Raw genomic sequence first — 22,135 nt, 5'->3', positions numbered from 1 at the left:
CTTAAGTGTCCAGCTAGTTGACTGATAATAGTTTGAGAGCTTCTGGTACATTGGTGACATAATTAGCCATGGAAGTGGTTGTTCTGAAAGTATAGCAGCTACAATGAGAAAGGCTGGGAAAAGTTGAGAGAGAAAATCACCTCTGTCAGCAACAAGGGCCTTCTCCTTCAGAGTGAAGGGCAAATTGTATGGTGCTTGTGTTCGAATTGCAATGCAGCATGGTAATGAGATGGGGGATTTGGATGCAGAAAACTTATGAAAGCTGCTCAGACAAGATGTGTAATGCTAGTGTGCCTGGATATCATGGTATGTCTGAATTGAGAGAGAAATTGGGAATAAGAGGAATCAGATGTAGTTTGCAAGAGAGGAGACGGCACTGATATGAGGATGTGATGTACATGGAGAATAAGTGATGCACTTTGAGTTAGTGTAACCCACAGAAGACTTAGGAATAAGTAGTGAACACTGACCTAAAGGTGCTGCATCTCACAAAGATGGCAAAAGACTGTATTGATTGGTGATACATGGTGCAGCAGGAGACTCAACCATCCATCGTGAGACATGCATTGAAATTATAATAGTGATAAAGGCCATGTGATGTGTGGTGTGTGTTTGTATGTTGCCATCCTTTGCATCACTCACTTCTCACTTAACTATTTGTTGAGCACCATTCCATTTCCACCCCCATCTCTTCACTTCCATCAGCTTATTGTTCCCCATCTCTTATCTGCCGACCACTTATAAACCTTGCTAATTATAGATGGCTCCCCTTCACTAGGCCTATGTATGAGTGACTGTACTCGTACATCATCCATCTTATCACTCACTTCAATCATCATTCTATCATTCTCCCACTATCCTCTCCCCACAACTGCCTCTACACCTTATCATTTCTCCCTTGCCAGCCTACCACCCACATATTTCTCCCCCTCAGTGACTCTCTAGATTCTCGCCACACACATTTATTTTACATCCCTTTCATACTAAGTTCCTCCTCACACCTTCGGCCCACATTCATCCTTATTATGTGCGATGGCCCTACACACCCAAACACAACTAATCTCGTCACCTTTAACCCTTTTCTTACCATATTTCTTTTGAAATACACTGCCTTTGCTTTAATTAATTAATTTTGAAAATACTGAAGAATTTATTAAAATAAATTTGTTGCTGTTAAGCTAGTGTTTGAAAAGTAAGTTTACATAGAAAATGGTTGGTATCAAAAGGGTTAATTCTGAATCCCTCCCTTCTTATGAACCACTGGCACTAACCATTTCCCTTTCCCTTGTCTCTCCCTTCCATACGCTCTTCACCACTAGTCTTTCACAATTATAAATTTGTTCTTCTTGTCCCTTTGCCTAAAATCACAGCTGCCTCTCAATCCAGAGCCGAGTAGTTTGTGGACAAGAAGAAACACATACAAACATACACACGCAAAGAGCATCTTTCAGTTTCCCTCAATCAAATTCACCCACAAGGCTTTGGTCAGGCATGGCACAGTAATAGAAGACACTTAAACAAGGTGCCATGCAGTGGGACTGAACTGGAACCCACATGGTCTTGGCTTCAGTCCCACTACACATACATGCAAGGACATGTATTTCACACTTATAAATGGATATACATTATACAAGTTGTAGTTGATGTATATAGCTACATACATATATACATGCACTTACACACACACACATATATATTTATATGTGTGGACTTGCACTTGTGTAGTGAGTGTAACTCCTTTGAACAGTGTATCTCAAAGGGAACAGATCTTTAAACAGTAACCTGTAATATCATCATCATCATTTCACATCTGTTTTCCATGCTGTCATGGGTTGAGCAATGTAATAAAAAGTGTCAAGTCAGAAGACAGCAGAAAGCTTTGGTGGGGTTTCTATAGATGATGGATGCCCTTCCTCACAGCAACCACTTTACAGAGCATGCTGGGCGGGGGGGGGTTGCTTTTTGTGTGGCACCAGCAGCAGCAGCAGTAAGGTCATTGAGTAACTGGCAACGCAGTGGAGTGTGGGGTGAGGTATTGAGGAACAGAAAGAGAGCATCTTGCAGTAGAGAAGAAATATGGCTGCCTCAGGTGGGAAACGAGAGAGAAACAAGGTGAAGATGTGATGGGGAATACAGCTAAGTTAGAGGGAGGTGTACATAGTGAAGTGGACCAGGGATTGGAGAAGGTGGGTGGGTAAGTTCAGAAGATTGTGAAAGGAGAGTGGGAGATGGAGGGCAGAGGGAATGCAGTGAGTGGGCACAGGCAGGGGGAGGGGGATATTAGGAGGAAATGTTGTGGGGGAAGGGATTAGACAGGAACAAATATTGTGTACAGGTAGGTTTGAGTCAGAGATCGGGAAGGGTGAAAAACCCCAAAGACAGAAAGCAAAAACAAAGGCTACTTGTGAGATACACACACACATGTATCATTGGATCTTTCCGGTTTGTTCCAGCGGTGTCATATGAAATTGTCACCCATAATTATGACCCTAGAATCGATCTATTGCATTTCAATGTTTTAGGGTTAGGGTTGGTTAGGGGTGGGGGGAAGGGTATTTTTTTTTCTTTACAAATGTAAATAAACCCAATCTGTTTCTTAAACGAGGGACATATTCATATGGCACAGAATGCTTTTTAACTCAATAGACGTCATTGATTGGTTGAAATTGCAGAAAAACAGCAAATATCTTACAAACTATAGAATTTTCCCAATAAAGCCAAGAGAAAAAGTTGTTTTATAAACACATTCTACCAGTATACGAAGTTTAAAAGTGTTTAGTTACGTGGAAATTATTTCAAAAAACTGCCGGTTAAACCGAAAAGATCCGTATCCTCATTTCCTATTTGCTTAGAATGAGGCACAGGCTGAACAATTGAATAGGGTGCAATAAGTCAGAAAAGCACATCACATTCTAGTGTCTCAGTTTTGACAGAGTTTCAATGGTCAGATGCTTTCTTTCCTAATACCGACCACTTTTCAGAGTGCACTAAGTGCAATTTTCATGGCCACCTCAACTGAGCGGGAGTAAAGTAGAAAGGAGTGTAGTTTTATGCTGAGTAATGAGTGGTTAAAGTAGGGAAGAAGGGACAGGAACAGGTTTGTTGTTGTGGAGGAGATACAGGGCTACTTTGCATTATATAAAGGTGGGTGAGAGTAAATTGTGGTGGAGCTGGGAGGAGAGACCTTCAAGGCACAAAGGAAATTGAAGATCACAAAAGGTGGGTAACTAAAGGTTGCAAGAGGGCTGTTGGTGAGAATGAGGGGGTGGAGAGGGAATGAAGTGAATGGTCATCATTATCATTGTTCGACTGTGGTCGAGACAATGGAATTTACTATGCTACGCCAGACTTCATGGTCCATCATAGCATTATGAGGTCCTGTTGCTGGATGCCTGTATCCCTGGAGATTACATCAGGGTAGGAGAGTGCGCGCCCTCTGGTATCGCGAGTAGATGGCTTCCAGAGGAGAAGAGTAGAAATTACCTCGTTTTCAGCTCTACAACAATGTCCAGCAAACTGGACTCTTCTACCTTTCACAAGAGATGATACAGTGAATGGTGAACAAGAGAAGAGGGGTTTCAATGGTGAAGTAAGGCAACCACGATTACAATGAAGATATCAAGAGAAGTGGTTCAGCGGGAGAAAGTGAGGAGTGGCAGGACAAAAATAGTGAAGTGCAGCAGAATTGGCTGATAGAAAAGGGGAAGGATGAAAGAGAGGGAGTAAAAGTTTGAAGAGTGTGGTCAGGAGATAGGTTGATGGTAGAGATGAGACAGTGTGGAGAATGGTTGACAATAGGAAATGGTTCAGGTGAGAGGGAGTGGTGGCTGGAAGCATAGAAAATATGAATGGTGGGGGGATGCTAACAATGAAAGGAAGTAGTTCAAGAGAAAGGGAGAGATAACTGGTAGCAGAGAAAGGGATGAAGACATCCGTAGCTCTGCTCTCATGTAATGGCAGCAGTAGGATGCAATGGTGGGGGAGTGATGGAGGGATAACTGATAAGGAAGTGAGGGTGTGGAGAAGGCTTGACAAGGACAGATTGGGCAAAGGGCTCAGTTTGCTTCCAGAACCCCAGTTTTGCAGTGATATTGAGGTCTCCTCTATCACCTTCCACTGTGAAACTCAACAGCCTGAGATTGACCTTCACTACACTGTCGCATCTTTTTCCGGGGCTTCCCTCTTCCACAAGTTCTACCCACCATAAGCAGTCAGTACCTCTGTATACAGACACCCTCATCCTTATATGTCACCATATCAACACCGTTTCCTCTGCTGCACACAACATCTGATTCTTCTCATGCCCACTAACACTGCACATCTGGTAAACCATGCTTACTTCATTGCTTTCTAGACTTCGAAAAGACTCTTCATATTCAGAGCCAAAGTCTCACTACCATGTAGTATTGCAGTTTGTGCACAAGCATCATACATATCTATCTATCTATCTTTCACTTGTTTTGGTCATCATTAGACTACGGCCATGCTGGGGCGCCTTGAAGAATTTTAGATGAATGAATCAACTCCAGTACTTTTTTTAAAGCCTGGTACTTATTCTATTGGTCTCTTTTGCCAAACCACTAAGTTATGGTGATATAAACACACCAACATCAGTTGTCAAGCAATGGTGGGGGGCAAACAGAAACAGATATATATGTGTGTGTGTGTGTGTATGACAAGCTTCCTTCAGTTCCCTATTTATTTCTTTACTGCCCACAAGGGGCTACACACAGAGGGGACAAACAAGTACAGACAAATGGATTAAGTCGATTATATCAACCCCAATGCGTAACTGGTACTTATTTAATCGACCCCAAAAGGATGAAAGGCCAAGTCGACCTCAGCGGAATTTGAACTCAGAACATAGCGGCAGATGAAATACCACTAAGTATTTCGCCTGGCATGCTAACGTTTCTGCCAGCTCACCGCCTTAAGCTTCCTTCAGTTTCCATCAACCAAATCCACTTGCAAGGCTTTGGTTAGTTCAAGGCTAAAGTAAAAGACACTTGCCCAAGGTGCCATGCAGTGAGACTGAACCCAGAACCGTGTTGTTGGGAAGCAAGTTTCTTACCAGACAGTCATGCCTGTTCATACCTGATCCTGTGATGCACTTGGACACATCGTCATTGATGTTTCCAGGAATCATTGTTTTGGGTCATTTAACAGCAGATACCTTCACCCAGCCACCCAACCAGGGTAGATCAAGCCCCAGCATGGCTGAAACTGGTGTCACATAACAGTGGGCCTCACAGAAGTGATAAGTAAGTGAGATATGCCATGCTTGAGGAGACTCGGCAAGCCAAGTGAAATCGTAGTTGTGGTCAATGTAGGTACCACACAACTGGCATGTTGTGCCAGTGGCACATAAAAGGCACCCATTACACTCTTGGAGTGGTTGACGTTAGGAAGGGCATCCAGCAATAGGAACCATGCCAAATCAGATTAGTGGAACCTGGTGCAGCTCTCCGGCTTATCAGTTCCAGTCAAACTGTCTAACTCCTGCCAGCATGGAAAGCAGACACTAAATGATGATGCCACGGCTGGCATCTCCTGATTCACAATCATTATGAGGCCACCCTGCTACCTCCACAGCCATCCTGATGGCTTTCTGCCTTGTGATGCTGAGGATGCTGTAGGCTCTGAAAAGGGACTGGCCTGCAAACACTCTGCGTCCCACTTTGATAGGATCACATCTTGCTTGCTACTCATTGCTTTGGCTTAACTCCTCAAAACTCAGCTTCGTTCCTTTTCTTGCTCTCAAAAAAAAAAAAAAAAGTCTAACAGAACCACCTGCTTGGATGCTTCTGAGATCAGCTCCATATCTGGCCTTAACTGATGTTGAGGCAGCAGGAATTTCACACATATCCATAATATAGACACACACACACACATATATATATATATATATATATATATATATATATATATATATATATATATAGAGAGAGAGAGAGAGAGAGAGAGAGAGAATGCGATACTCCAAACATCGGTGTAGGGAAAAAGCAAAGTTCTTGAATGAAGTAAAAAAAAAAATAATAATCAATAAGCCATGAAGAAATGTATTTCTCTCTGTCGAAGGTAGGTCATCGGAAAGGAAGTGTTTCACTGAAAACTAGACACCACTTTCGTGACTTTCACGTTTGACGCCGCCAAGCCCAGCCGCTCCTGCCACCCTAAAAAAGCCGATGTCACCACCACTGCCGCCGCCGCCGCCTGGTCGCTTACTTACCTGACCTCGCAACACATACTCTTACACTTGGAGAGAAGATCGTCTTTAAACTGTGCTTTGAGCACAGTCTTTTATGTGCGCCTCTTTGAAACTCTATCGTACCAATACCATCGACAGTATAAGCAAATGGCTGGTTTGGAGGAAATAGACGAGAACACCAAAGAAGACAAACAAAAATCCAGCTCCATGTTTTTACGTAATTTTTCAGATACACACACACACTCATGTGTATATACACACACACATACATACAGAAAAGTACATTCATTGTTAGATCGCGAGTATATATAGTCCCCCGCGCTCAAAAACAAAACAAACAAAAATAAAACGCGCCCCTCCCCCCCCCACACACTATATACATACATATATATAAATCTATACACATACAGATATAAAATATAAATAAATAATTTGCATATATTCACTATATAATACACAACACATACATATCTATAATATATAAGTTCGTTAAGTTTGATATATATTCAGTATATAGCTCTATCTATCTATATCTACCTGTGTGTGTGTGTGTATGTAACCCAGATACGCATATATTTATCCGTGTAGGTTAAGTTAGAAATAGCTATGGAATAGTTGAAGAATTCGAGATTGACGAATGGGGGGGGAGTGTGTGTGTGTGAACGAGAGAGAGAATGTGTGGATGTGTGTGTGAGCATAGAACGAAAAGGGAGGAGGAGGAGGAGGGGTGTTTAAAAAAAATAAAAGAAAGAAAGACTAATTGGAATGGTGGCCGTGCAAAGTAACTTACCTGCCTGTCATCCAGTGATGTGATCTCTATTTGTAGATCGTGCAGCTGTTTCTTGTAGCTGGGATTCTGAAAGAGAGCAAACATGACTTTTCACTCAGCGAGAATCCACCATCGACCGATCTTCGCTCGGCCCAACTCATTTCCATTCATTTTGGCAAAACACAAATAAAAATGGATACATAAAAATCACAAGACGAAATTTTTCGAGAAAAAAACCCAATAACAAAACCCCCCAAAATAATGTTCGCTACATCATCAAGTGGAGGCAAGAAGTTTATTATTTCATATTTAAGTATAGGGAGACGGAATTGGTTAAATTCTGTTATTTTATTTTTCTACAAGAAGGAAGAAAGCAGTAGGGTGTACTCCTCCATATTTCATACAACTCCTCGAGATCTTTCACCGAGTACTTTTAATTTCATCGAAGCACCCCCGCCTCTACAGACAAACCGTCAAACTCAATACTATCATCGCATAAGTACAACACATTATAAGACAATAGCACAAAGGTAGGGGGAGGGCTTAATTAAAGCACACACACACAAATCGTAATAGTAGCAACTCTACTACCGCCACTACTAATTACTAGTGATAGTATAATAATAGTAATAGTAATAGTAATAATGATAATAATGCTAGATAGAAGCGTCACCACACACTCACATACATATATACAGCTCATTATCAAGTATATAAAACACACACACACAGGTTTAAGTAATACAAATCTAAAACTAGAAACAGATTTTTTTAATTGAAGCACCAACAGCATTAATACTAATAATAACAATAATGCTAGAAGTGGCCAAATAATGTTAGTATTTGTAGTAGTTGGTGTAGTAGTCACAGTGGTAGCCGTGGTATGGTAAATATGGCTGTCTTAAAAGTTTCGTTAACAAAAATCGATAATATCTCACATTTAGTTTGAATAGTGGAGGGTGTTGCTGACTTCCATTTTACAAGCCTTCCCTTTCACACACACACACACTTTCTTTCTGTGTGTGCCAGCATCAGGACCGAACTACAGGGGTTTTAAATGTGTGTCTATGTGCGATGATAATTATATTATTACCATTTTTCACACACTTCGACATAGCTTCACTAAACATTCAGAAAGAGAAAGAAACGGTAAGGGGGGGGCGGCGTTAGGGCACTACAACAACAACAACCACCACCACCATCATCATCATCACAACAACCATGATGACAAATGATAACGCAACATCGAAATATCAATAACAGAAGGAAAAAAAAAACCCCAACCATCTTTATTACACAAGTCAGGTTTAGTAATATCAAAGGAAACACCATCACCATCATCATAGCGATTATGGCCATCATCTGCATCATAGTACAGGTACCGCCGACATCGTACACATTATGAACAAACTACACGCACCACAACTACCATCAACATGGCTTCTAGGAATATCAGAACCACCAACCAGCCAAATAATAATAATAATAATAATAATAATAATAAATGGGAACATAGAATAAATAAGTTTACCTGAGGATCGAACTGCATCTTTCCGACCAGGATCTAGCAAGTGGCGGAGAAATAGACACAAAATAAATATAAGATGTCACAGTATAAACACAGCAATTAAGTCATAGACTACTAATATAGAATCAATGAAAATAAGAAATTAAAAAAAAAAAAATATATCGATAAACATCTTTAAAGTGATCGATAATGAACGGAGACAAGAGAATTTCACAGTTTAGACATAACTTTATCGACATCAATAAGTATACATCACATATGTCTATATATAAGTCATACACGTGTGTATAACCGTATATACATTATAGTGTGTGTATAAATTATATATATATACACACACGTGAGTGGTCGGTTGACTTGCTAGAAAAAGCGGCCAAATCTCACTCGAATTAAAGACCACCTTTTTAAAATACGACCGGATGGTCATTGCTGGAACGCTTTTAATCGAAGGTCTGTTGTAATGTTAATGAAAGTATGTATATACACACATTATATAACTCGTGTATATATTACACACAAGTATGTATGTATCTATCTAAATATATATATATATATGTATATATATTGATCGGCTGTTACAAAAGTGACTCAAGGACTGAGTTTCGTGCATGGTACATATCAACCATCCATATATAATATATATGTATATATATATATATGTATATATATATATATATATATATATATTAGGGAGTAAATCCAATATATATATATATGTGTGTGTATATATATATATATATAATATACACATACACTCTTATATCATATATATATAATATATTTCTCTCTCTCTCTCTCTCTCTCTATATATATATATATATATTATATATATATATATATATATATATTCATACATACATACGTATGATAGAAAATATATCCTAGGTGTATGTAGTAAATTTATATAAAACTAAGTTATGTCGACTTGTAATTGAAGTCGACCTAACATTGGGTTAAGACTAAACTTGTAATTCCGTTTGAAGTGGCAGCTACCTTTCGTCATGTTTTATCGGAACCAAACCAAATTTCCACACAGTTGCAACAACGCATACAAGCATAACTTTACTACAAGAGCAAACCAAAGGAGAAAGGCTGTTCGTGGTCGCTCCACCTGGCAGAAATAGCAGCTGAATTCCCCTCATCACCACATTACCGTCTTAGATAACGGACACGATGCTAGTGTAGTCTTAGAGCTATAAAAATAGACGGTATGATCATGAGTGGAACGCCTTTGATCACAGGTCTATCAGCTCAGAGCTGGCATGGGGTTAAACAACAAATCACTCTTTCACACGATATTACATTATACACACATAGAGGAAGATCTCAAGTGACAAACACAAATAACTTTACTACTACTGCTACTACATAAATGTATTCACATAACTTTATTAACACAAAACAACATGGTAAATTCAAAGAACTCGAGCCAACGAAGCCTCTCATGCGTGGTGGGTGGCTGACTTGCTAGAAACACCAGCCAAACTTCTAAAAATTAGGAAGGACGTATTGGATGAGGTAGTTCTAGATACATTATGCCTGAATAAAAGACGGGATGATGACGGTTGGAACGTGTTTGATGACAGGCCTTGTCCATCAGGGCTGACCTGGGGCTAAACAAACAACAATGAAAGAGCAGCTCCTCTGCTCAACATGCAACACAATTCATCAGCCAAGTCTCACATCCATTCTCCACCGACTTCAGAAAAATTAAAAAAATTCAATCCCACTCGAATAGGTAAATAAATATATACATGAATATGAGGACAGGATGGTCACGCCTGGACTACCTTTGCCGATAGATAGGTCTCTATTCGACGAAGGCAGATTCGGAGCTTTAAAAAAAAATACACTCATCAATATTTATAACTGACTGGAGGGGGGGGGGCAAAAGAATGCTGAAAAATGTCTACAGCTGCCAGTAACTAACGGAATAAAAGACAAACTATTTTGTCAGTAATGAAGTAGAAAGAGTCAGAGAGAGAGAGAGAGAGGGAGGGAGAGCGAGCGAAGCCCAATTTAACCCCCAACGAAAGGAATATGGGGTAAGTGTTACTACTAATTACAAGGTAGTAGTAGTAGTAGTAATAGTAATAATAGGTAGAGGTAAGTTAATAAAAGATCAGCCAAGTAAGTTTAGTTTCGATCACTCACGACTAATGTGTGTGTGTATATAAATTATATACACAGAAGATATTATAATATATATATATACGTAGGTCTGTATGTATACATACACAACACAGTACGAGTGTGAAGCAAGATGTAACATATTACAACACAACACATCTTCTTCTTCTTCTTCTCTCTCACAACTGGCGCCGCCGCCGCCGCACACTCACATAACTTTACTTTACACACACACACACACACGTCTTTATGTATCTACATCAATACACACACACACATACATAAATGCACTCACACACACATATATATAAATGCACATACAGAACTATATATTTTTAAATACAAACTCTTTCTCTTTATATACATTATATACATACATATATACACATTCCACTAATGCGACACAAATTATTTATACACACACATATATATATATACAGTAAGAGATATACTTATTTAATGCGACACAACGCATTAACCTTTTATATATATATATACATATATACACACACACACATCTATGTGTATGTGTGTATATAGTTATACAGTTAAACGCGATACACAACACACGTAGAATATATACATGTATATGTATATACATACGTATGTGTATATATATATATATATATATATATATATATACATACATAAATTAAAATTAGAGACAAATCAACGACATAATTATGAAAGGGTTTCTTTTTTTTTTTTTTTTCCTTTTAAGAAAAGAAATCGCAAATCTGAAGAGATTTATTTAAAGGAGAAAGGAACGAAGATGGAATCGGTCGATGGAATTGGTCGGAGACGAAGTTGGAACCAGGTGGAAGAATTTGGGAGAAGAATTTGGAAGAAGAATTTGGAAGAAGAATTTGGAAGAAGAATTTGGAAAGAGGAATCGAAGAGATTAAAGGAAAACAACAAACGAAGAAGAAGAAGAAGAAGAGGAGGGGAGGAGATGGAGAAATAAATAAGTTAAAATTAGTTTGTTGTTCGATCGGCCTCGAAGAAGAAAGGAGAAGAAGAAAGAAGAAGAAAGTTGTGATGGGTGAATGAGAAGATGATGGATAATTGATTTTGAAGAAAGAAGGGAGATGGATGGAAGAAGCGAGAGAGAGAGAGTTTGCTTTATGAAGTTTGTATACAACCTGATGGTTTTGTATGGCCGCCTTCAGTTCCGCCTGAATCTTATCCAGATCTTCCTTGGCCATCTTTCGCCGTAACAACAACAACAATAATAATAATAATACAGCAGAGAAGAAAATAGAGGAAAAAAAAAACTTTTTTTTTTTTGTGTGTGTTCACTTTAAAAAGTCTTTGTTTAGGATAAAATGATTGTAAAAAAAAAAAAAAAAAAATTTGGTGTGTTTTTTGGTGGGTTTTCTGTCGTTTTTTGGCGATCGTCTGCTGAGGAAAACAACAAATAAGAATGTTTTGTTTTTTTTAAACCCCCAAAAATGTTTCTTTTAACATTCGACGACTAGAAAGAAAACCACTCCGCCGTCTCTGGCCGAATAACTTTCTTCCGCGCCTGTTGCAAAATATCCCGACTCGAACAAGTCGCTGGTGTCATTTCGACCAAACATCTCGACTGTTTGGACTGCTATTTCAAAAAAGAATCGACTGGAAATCGAAACGCAGCTGTAAGTCACACTTAAAACGACGACTACTTAGAAGAACTATATTCTCTCTCTCTCTCTCTCTTTCTCTCCGCATGTCTTCTTCATCCGATCACTTCCATGGTTCGGAGACCGGACAAAATACCCGGATGCAAAACATCGAGGTTTGTGCAGGACTACTTTTTCAACGCGTATTATGAAAAAAAAAATGTGCTTTTTTTTTTCCTATCAAGTTGAATAAAGATGTTGTTTGGAAATTGTTTGGAAAAAAATCAAGTCTTTAAACAAGTGTTAAAGCTTCTGTGTGTTTTGGTGTAAGTGAATAAAGAAAAAGCAAAGTGAGACAACCAAGATGGAAGAAGCTGATTCTCCCCCAACAAAACGATGTTCTCACATAGCGCGGAGTAATTTGTTTTTTTTCTTTTTGAAAAAGAGGGAAAGAGAGAAGGAGTGTGTTAATGAAAGGGGGAGAGACGTAGAGAGAGAGTAAAGCAGAGGGTATGAAGGAGAGAGAGAGAGAGTAAAATGATTAGAAAGAGGGAAAGTGAAAGTGCGCAGCAGCAGCAGCAGCAATCGAGAAGGCTGAAGTGGGAGGAGGAGGAGGAGGAGTGAGTGCAACACGAGTTGTTATTTTCAATATGTCTGCTTCCTTGAAGCGAGAGAGGAACAATTCAAAAATGTCCTTGTTTAATGTGTTGCCACACCACATCGATTGTATTGTAGATATTCACTGAAAACTTTTATCAACTGTCTGTTTACTATTCGGTATGTCTAAACTAAATTTACTTTTTTTTTGTCATTGTAAGCATGTTTATTTTCAAAAACAAATCCATCTCAACGGAAGAAATTCTGTTTATTAATTATTAATCAAACCCTGCTCATTTATTGTTATTAAATGAATTTGTCATTAAATGAAGTAATGCATTTTAAAATGTACTGCAATAGCAATAAGTATGTAACAATCCAAACATAAGTTCGGAGGCCACAAACAGTTGGTTGTTAACAGAATTCCTATGAGTCGATGCCGAGTCCTCCATGTGGTTTTGGCCGGGTCCCGCACTTCACATGCCGTAAAAGTTTTCTGTGTTCACTTTGAAACGATCCCAGATAGACGTCGATTTACTTCAGTCATGACCACTTTGTCCCAACAGATATTATTTATTTACAGTCTTCGTGCCGTTTCTACCGAATGAAACAAACACCACGTTTCACCCAGCGACTGTTTTCAGATTTTGACGTTTGTATTTGGTGCCCAAAAACTTAAGGATGGAGCTGAGCGACACCCGAGCAATTTATGAATAATTCGCATATATACACATGACATTATATACGCATCAATAGAAAACATTAAAGCTTCTCTATAATTAAAATTATTAATCTGGTCAGGTAAATTCTGTTGTTAATGGTTTTCTTTTATATCTCTGCGTTTGTTTAGGTTTTGGTGTCCAGAAACTTTAAAAAAACCTTCATTTCCAAAATAAATGACACGTGACAACTTCGTTGTCGTATAGTTAACTATTTTTCATTATTAAATTAAGATCTTCGTGGAAAAAGCATATTTATCCCCTAACCCGACGGACATTTATATTTGATGTTTTGCCAGTCGTAGGATATAATAAATTCTATAATTTTTTGCTCTCATCATCGTTGTCGGAGAACATTAGAACCTCTCATTTACAATTATATTCATATTTAGCTGTGAAATTGAAAAAAAAAACAACCCTTAAATTCACTGGGTCCAAAGCACATGAGACATAATGCAGCCAGTGGACTTGCTAGAAAGAAATGATCAGATCAAATTTGTCCGTCTAAAGAAAAAGAAGTGACTCGTCGAATAATGTTCTTGGTTATTGTAGCTAAAACATAAATAAAAATAAAAGATGGGAAAGCCTTTGATGTTCGGACTGGTCGACATTGGGACTGATTTGGTGCTGAAAGCAGAAATATAACAGAAATCTCCGAATCGTGTCTTGACTGACGATGTGAAAGTGTATTTAATATAATTTTTCGTTAAGTTTATTAACGACTAGTATGATATATGTTTAATAAATGTTTTAAATGAAGCGGTTGTCAGCCGGCTTTCCGATTTGAAAGCGAGCACGTGTCATTAAACGCCGTTGTTTGGTTCCGGTAACTTTGACTGGTGCTCGCTGAGGAAGAAAATGAAATATAATTCACATGCCGCCGACACGTTCCACACCTGTTCTTCTTATATTCTAGAATTAGATTGGTTTTTCTTTTTCTTTTTTTATATGTTACCCTTCACGCTTTCATCAAGATTGGATCCTCTCATTCGCGACGCCTTCAACCAAAAAGTTTAAAGGACCTTTGCAGTTGTCGATCTGCTAGAAATAACTGCCAAATCTCCTTCAGATCATATCCTTCTGTATGTTTGTTGGCGACAGAGTCGATGATGATGTTATATATATACATACACACAAAAAAGACAAAGTGATCACGCCTGGAACACATTTGATCATAGGTCTGCACCACTAGGACAAACCTGGGGCTTGTATATAAGCAGCTAATAAAACAAACCTGTTTCAAACCTAACTGTACAGACGCTGTTACCAGGAAATGTGGCTCAAGTAGATCCAACGACCTAGTCTTCGGCAACATAGAAATGTAGGAAGAGTCGGCTCTTGTGTATTTCAACTCAGAACGCAGAACGATTAAATCAATGGCCCTCAACGTAGTGCAGAGGTCGACTGGGGACACAAAACTACAAAGTCGGTCTCTGATGGAATTTGAACTCAAAACATAAAGGGACGTAACTAAAGAGTGCAAAATAATTTGACAATCAACCCCGCCGCCCACGTCCTTTCCTCCAGCTCACTTTATTTTATTTTATTTATCCATGGCTTGTAAAGGGCTCGAACTCACATTATGGCTACCAATCATTCAGTCCGGCGTTTTATCGTTTCTGTAAACTCGATCACAAAGATGAAGACGATTTCTGAGATAATGTGTGCCCCCCTCCACCACTTTCACTTTCACCAGTCACAAATAAACAATATAATTCTCTCGTTTGGCAGCGAGAGAATTATATTTATGTGGATTGGGTGTATTGTGGATCCCTTAGTGAATCCTTGAGTTTAATAGCTTTTCGCGTTTCTTGAGGAGTTTGTGTGTGTGGGGGGGGGATGCAAAACAACATGAAAATAGACAACTATAAAAACAAATTCTTAAAAAGATCGGAGAGTCCCTCTTTCCACACAGCAACACAAAACATTTACATTTTAATTGTAAGCGGATATATATATATCTTTTGCTTGTATCAGTCGCGGTCATGCTGGAGCACTGCCATCAAGAATTTTAGTCGAACGAATCGGCCTTAGTACTTAGATTTTTTTAAAGCCTGGCACTCATATCATTCTGTTTAACGAACATCTGAGTTAGGCGGACGTAAACACACCAACCCCGACACGCATATAAAACTGCGTATAACTACTCATTATATATAAAGAGATTCATTGAAATAGATATAACCATATTTGTGTATGTATTTGCAAAGCATAGTCTGAAGGCAAGCAAGAATGGTTTCTGCTGGCTGACAAAAGTTGAGCCATTAAGCTGCAGTACTTGATCGGTTTCGTGTGTGTTCTACCGACTTCAACAGGATTCGAACTTGGAACATAAAGGGGCGTAACTAAATACCAACGAAGTATCTTCTGCGTGGTGCTACTGTTTCTTTCAGTCATTCTATCTGTGGCAGTCAATGTAATTACAACCTTGGCTCGAAGATCACAGAATTTCGGAGGAAGAATTTCGTAATCGACACTAGTTCTTTATTGGTGTTTTATTTTGGCGGGATTCAAATACAAAATGTTGAAGGCTTCAGGATATTGCAATTTCGTCTTCCTGACAATGTTTTATAAACATCTCTAGATTGGGCCTTTCGGGAGAGGGGTTGTTGACTTTGTTTTTTTGGTTAATATTCATTCTGTTTTATTATATTGGCTGTCGTAGTTAAAAGAAACTAAGGGAAAGCAATTTATTCTGGAGCTTTACCATTCTTATTAAGTCTTTAAGTGTATATATAAGGAAATGGCATTCTTCACCTTTAAACCTCCATTCTAAGGAATTTTGAGAAGTTTTCTAGCATGAATTATCTTTTCTTTAATTTTATTTTAAATTCTGGTGAAAAGTGGAAATTTGTCAATTTTGGGCGAGGAACGTTATTAATGTCTCCCTTGTTTATCGTAATCGTTTTATGTATTCTTTGGTAAAGTCCACTGTATTCTGAAGTCCAGGTTCTGTCTGATTAGGGGACATTTCACTTAAAGCCTTACAAATCTTCATATCTATTTATTTACTCTGTCTTGCAAATTATGTTTTGTGCTACCATTTGCAGAACCAATTAATTAGAATCAATAAGTAACTAGGTGAAGACTTAATAGAAGACTTTTAAAAAAAAACATGCGTTTAGAAAATTTTTCAAATATTTTCATTCAACTTTTTTTTTCTTTGAATTATCGACAATTTCCCCTCGTCTTTAGTAAATTCTCTTTCAGTTCTGTTGTTACCTGTAAATTAACTGTCAAATTTCCATGGGACCGTTTAAGTGGCTCATCTTGAAAATGTAACACAAAATTTCTCGACCCGTTTAAGTATCTTCGATTAACCTCAGTGAAAGAAAAGAATTTCTCATTAAAAAGGGAATTAATTGATTTTGTAAAATATTGGCCTCCGTGTTTTGTGAACGCTTCAACTTTTAATAGTAATTATATATATATATATCTATATATATATATATATATATATATATATAGCACACGCTTGTTACTAATTTTTATCGATCCCGAGGAAGATAAAAGACAGAACTTTACTCTAATTGCATTGAAATTCGATGCAGAGGCACGAAGCGAAATGCAAAACCATTTAATCTGTCGCTAAACTGTTTTCAGCCAAGTTCTTGCTCTATTCATCTCTATTTTGGTTCTATGGGTTTAGACAGCTGGGATTTATATATTTTAATATCGTCAAACTGTTATATTTCAAGGTTACATGCACGTTTGATGTTTATTTAAACTAGATACATCAACTACTTTCCATTTCATTTCACCGAATGAATAAAATATACAAGTGGTTTGTTAACGATGTGGCTGTTTTATGCTTGGTTGTAAAATATATACCAGTTTCTTTCGGATGCTTTGTGATAATAATAAATTTGTATTGTGATGGTGTTAAATAGGTGAGATTTAAAATTTTTACAGCGTCATTGTTAAATGCAGGCCTCGATTTAATGAAGCTTATAAAATTTTAAAATTCAATGACATTTATATTTCTACGCTGCAACAGGTTTACACAATTCTTCGATTCTTTTTGAATAATTAAAAATAGAAATTAAATTTAGCCGAATGTGAATGACATCAGAGGTGACTGACGTTTGGATGTTTTAATAGCAATATTATTTTGATGTATGCAATATTATAAACGTTTTTCCTCTTCCATCTTCTCTTTTCTCTTCATCACGTTTTGAGCCCAAACGTAGCATGTTCGGCTGGTACTTCAGTCCGGGGCCCCTACCTGAGAGTTGGGGTCAAAACACTTGTGACATTTGAGGTCCTCAAATTTGTTAAATTTCTTTCGGAGACCCTAGCTGTTGTTCACTGGGAACATAAAACTAATAGTTGTTTCAAATTTTGCCTCACGGTCAATGATTTTAGCGAGAGGGATGCAGTCGGTTACATCTGCTACTTACTTTTGACCTCGGTGGGACTTTAGCTTACAACAAAAACTGCGCTGAAAAGAAAATAAAGCTTTCTGAAATAAGCATAAGGCTTGAAATTTGGAGTATAAAAGAACTGTCCCTTGATTTTATTTTATCGAGCCCGAAAGAATGAAAGGCAAAGCTGACGTCGGCGGGGTTTGAACTCAGAACCTAAATTACCGTAGCAAAAACCGCCTTAAAAAGATTCTGCCGCCTTAAACCTCAAAAACATTTATTAATAAGTGCTGGCATATAAGTGAATATATACATACAGGGATCGGATCTTTTCGATGAGAAGGTCACGGGGCTATGTGGACTGTCCCCGTAATTGTTCTTTTAAGCTTGTGACAAGATCTAAAAGCAAGTGTCAAACATTGCTGTAGACATTGGAGGGAAAAGTCACATACAAAAAAAAAAATAATTGCAGTTAGAGAAATTATGTAAATTAGGACATTTAAAAATAACACTGGATGTTTTCGTAGAAAATAGAAAACGTAGATTTTTATTATTTTTCTGTTCTGTATTCAATTTGTAAATTTTTATGGAACTCAACATAAACCGTGTTTTTTTTGTTTCTGGTTGGCTTCGATATAACAATTACTGAGTAAAATCGACATCCTAAGACCAATTGAAACATTGTCAGAACCTTTTGTTTTTTTTTTTTAAAGCAACTTAAGTAAATTTCATGGGATTATATTTAAATATTGGATATCGCTGCATGAGATTATATTTAAGACCAGATCATGCTGCTAGTAGATAGAACGTGTTTGTGTGTGTAATAGACATACATTGACTGACAGTACTTGATGTCCGGTTGTAATCATGATTGAAAGGCGCCAATTTTGACTGACTTCGCTCTTGTCTTTTTCCATTCATTCTCTTTCTCTCATTTTCATGGGCCTTTCTATCTCATGCTTTCACATTATTTAACATACCTGTCTTTATATATATATATATATGCACGCACGCACACGTACATACACTATCTTTCCGTTCTCGGGACGATTATATTTTATCAGATAAGTAAGTCGTTCAAATTCCATTTTTTACTGTGTATTTATTTCCCTCTATTCTGACAATTATCTTTATTTAATTTTTTTGCTGTATCTCACTGTATTTTAGGTTATTTTCTCCTGAATGACTTCGTCTCTATTTCCCAGGACATCTTCCAATGCTTGCTAAACTTTTTAATCACTCATGTGCCCGATGTTTTCTAGAAATCATAAATCAAAATTTATTTCTTTTTTGTACAATCACTGCCAGGTGGGAAAAAAGAAAAAGCAATAATACGAAATACTAGTATCGTGTCTGAAACCAAAACTATGATTATATATATATATATATATAGATGTAGCTCTCTTAATAAATTTAGTGTAATTAACCTGAAATTAGATAATGAAGATGCCTCAGTTTTTAAAAACTGGTCTGGTGTTCGTTCTTTGTGTTTTATTCTATTCCCTTCTGTTGGACACGATTCATTTCAAAACTTTTGCTTCATTCGGTTTATAAGAAGTGACCCCCATGTGTGTGTATATATATATATATATACACACACACACAGTCTACAGTGCATTTTCCTACCGAATCTGTTTCCTCATAAATTTCAGAAAAATAGGTATTTTTTTTAATGCAACTTTGTACAAGTACCCATCGGGTGTTGTAGCTTAAGATTACATCGGAATTTAGTGTAAAAAAAATTAGTGGACATACACACGTCTACACTGATACACGTAATTGTTTCAAAATTTGGCGATATATGTTTATCTGTATGTATGTGTGCTCGTTTACCAATTTATCATTTTTTTACATCAAATTTCAATACAGTTGTAATTTACGTCATTGTAGAAAAGTTCGTTCCAAAATAGCCATTTTTCTGACAGTTATGAAGAATTAAAGTTGGGTGCGGGTCATATTGGTGTGTGCACGTCGGTATAACTACAGTTTGGTGCCCCACCATCCAACTTTATGAAAATTAATGACGTTATGTATTGATTTGTGTAAGGTTTTTTTTTTTTTTTATGGAATTTTGTAGAGAAGATTTAAAAAACGGTGTTCTTGAAGAATAACTTATAGGAAATCGCAATTTCTTTTTTATGAATCATAGATTTATAATTCTGCAAAAACTAAAAGGAAGTATCGTGGGGGATACTTTCTGTAATATTTCAATTTTGAATTTTTTCGAATTTTTTTTTTTTTTTCAATTAATATTTTAAAAAAGTTATACATATTTTTGAAGATTCAGAACCCCGGATATTTAAAATGTAAACCTGATTATTTTTTTTTTTTCATAACGAAAGACTAAAACCCCAAAACTTACACCGAAGGAAGGGTCCAGATTCGTAATCTGTAATGCACAACCGAAGAAATTAGGATTTTTATTTTCTTTTTTCTTTACCAGATAATTTCCGACGCTATTCAGTAGGAACGCCATAAACAAAAATACTTTCGGACGAGTTTCGGATCATTCTTCCCACCACCAACTTCTATAAGTTTAATGTTTTCGTTTTAAAAAAAAAAAATTTTTTTTTAAGGATTTATTTCGATATCCATTTTTAAAAAGTTATGAGAGAATTATCAAAAACTCTTTCAAGCAAAAAGAAAAAAGATTAAATACTATCAGCATAATTGTTATCTACACCCTCAAAAACTTATCCATGCAAAATTTATTTGAAAAGTATGAATTCGTGATCGAGTCCCTAAACTGTACATATGCCTTCATTAATGTCTATTTTGCTAATAGACTTTTATTCCCCGTACTCTTTATTACTTTAAAGGAGTACAGGGCTGTCATCACTCCGGGAAATTGAAACCAGTCTAAAGTCTGCTGATGGTGTCTGCATCTTTTTGACATGCTTAGGAAGCATTAAACATGTTCAGAATAAAGAAAGAGATAATTGAAAAGAAAGTTCAACATCACTCGAAAGCCACTGTTCTTCGTTTATTGATTTCCTGCTCGATTCCGATTTTAAGTAGTTTATTAATCCATCGGTCCTATAACTTATTTGCTAACAGTTAAGAATTGCTTTCAAATTTTGGAACAAGGCGAGCAATTTCGGTGAAACTAAGATAAATCGATCACATCGACTCTGAAAGGATGAATGGCAAAGTCGACCTCGACGAATTTCGAACTCAGAACGTAAAGACGGACGGAATGTTCGTTGGCATTTCGTCCGGCGTGCTTACGTTTTCTGCCAGATCGCCGCCTTGTAACAGAAATATTAAAGTCTCGTACATTTTAAAAAATTATTTGGGTGTCTCGGTGCGTATCTATTGGGTGGGTCATTTTGTGTCAGCCCTAACAAATTTCTATTTTAGTGTTACCATGTTCAAATGTTAAATTGTGCCTACTTCCATTGAGATCAACTTATAAATATAAGAGTGTGTGTGTGTGTGTGTATATATATATATATAGAATAAATGAATGGTGTACAAATATTACATTAGCCTCCGTTTCAAGTATTAACGCTTTTAAATCTATTTTAATTTCTATCCACAAGTTTGTGACACTTGAAAACTCTTTTGTGTAAACTGCGCAAATCTTGTTTTATCCCCTACTTAGTGTGAAAAACTCAAGGGCTCACCATTTTGGATTCAGTAGCAAAAATCATCCAAAATGTCCCAACCTAAAACTGAAATTCGTTTATTTATCTATCTCGGTCGACTATAAATCAGTTTTCGATTTATCGTCCTAGAAATAGCAGTTAAATCTCTTTAAAATTACCCCCTGCAGTTTTAAGGGTTCTGGGTGGAATGTGCCTTGGGAAAAGGTATGGTGGCGGCTGAAATTCCTTTCCTGTTCGGTTTGCATGGTCAGTACTGACTTGGAACTAAATACCAATATTGGGGAGGGAAGCAGGGCGTAGGAAGGGATTAGGTCCAAAATATTTTCCATATCAAAATAGTCTCCAAATTCTCCAAATATGTACATCCGGATTTTGCAAAGCTTACATATTGAAGACTTGAGTGTTTTTCTTTTTGTGGATTGGCAATAAAGGAGGGCAACGATGGGGGTTCGGTGCCTTTATGCTTTGGGTTCGAATCGCGTCGGTTTAGATTGTATCTTTTTGTCTCTCCAGTGTCAATAAAATAAATAACGGCTGCTATACCCGAATCGCAAAGTTAGAAACCAGCATGTTCTCATTGCAAACTTATCTGTCTCCAGTAAAATAAGAAA

At 37.2% G+C, this 22,135-nt stretch overlaps 2 protein-coding genes across 5 annotated transcripts in view; one reads left to right on the top strand and one right to left on the bottom strand.

Moving 5' to 3' along the window:
* LOC115224424 (PHD finger protein 21A-like) overlaps window positions 1–12,727 on the bottom strand; it is a 74,932-nt gene extending 62,205 nt beyond the window's left edge. For both annotated transcript variants that reach the window (XM_029795323.2, XM_036513348.1), the window contains exons 1-3: window positions 11,778–12,727; window positions 8,509–8,541; window positions 6,999–7,064 (exon numbers count right to left, since the gene is read on the bottom strand). In XM_029795323.2, the coding sequence (XP_029651183.1) occupies window positions 6,999–7,064; window positions 8,509–8,541; window positions 11,778–11,840 (162 nt within the window). In that variant the 5' untranslated portion in view covers window positions 11,841–12,727. The remainder of the gene's footprint in view (window positions 1–6,998; window positions 7,065–8,508; window positions 8,542–11,777) is intronic.
* An 82-nt stretch (window positions 12,728–12,809) lies between these two features.
* Window positions 12,810–22,135, top strand: part of LOC115224453 (nuclear pore complex protein Nup50) — a 118,080-nt gene continuing 108,754 nt past the window's right edge. For 2 of the 3 annotated variants that reach the window (XM_036513350.1, XM_029795357.2), the window contains exon 1: window positions 12,810–13,013. The gene's annotated coding sequence lies outside the window, so the exon portion shown is untranslated. Of the gene's footprint in view, window positions 13,014–18,963; window positions 18,985–22,135 lie in introns of those variants that run through there. The other variant, XM_036513349.1, reaches the window with a different exon arrangement.

This window comes from Octopus sinensis, linkage group LG25 (assembly GCF_006345805.1).
Source record: "Octopus sinensis linkage group LG25, ASM634580v1, whole genome shotgun sequence".
Classification (NCBI taxonomy): domain Eukaryota; kingdom Metazoa; phylum Mollusca; class Cephalopoda; order Octopoda; family Octopodidae; genus Octopus; species Octopus sinensis.
This window is presented reverse-complemented; position numbering and strand designations above follow the sequence as displayed.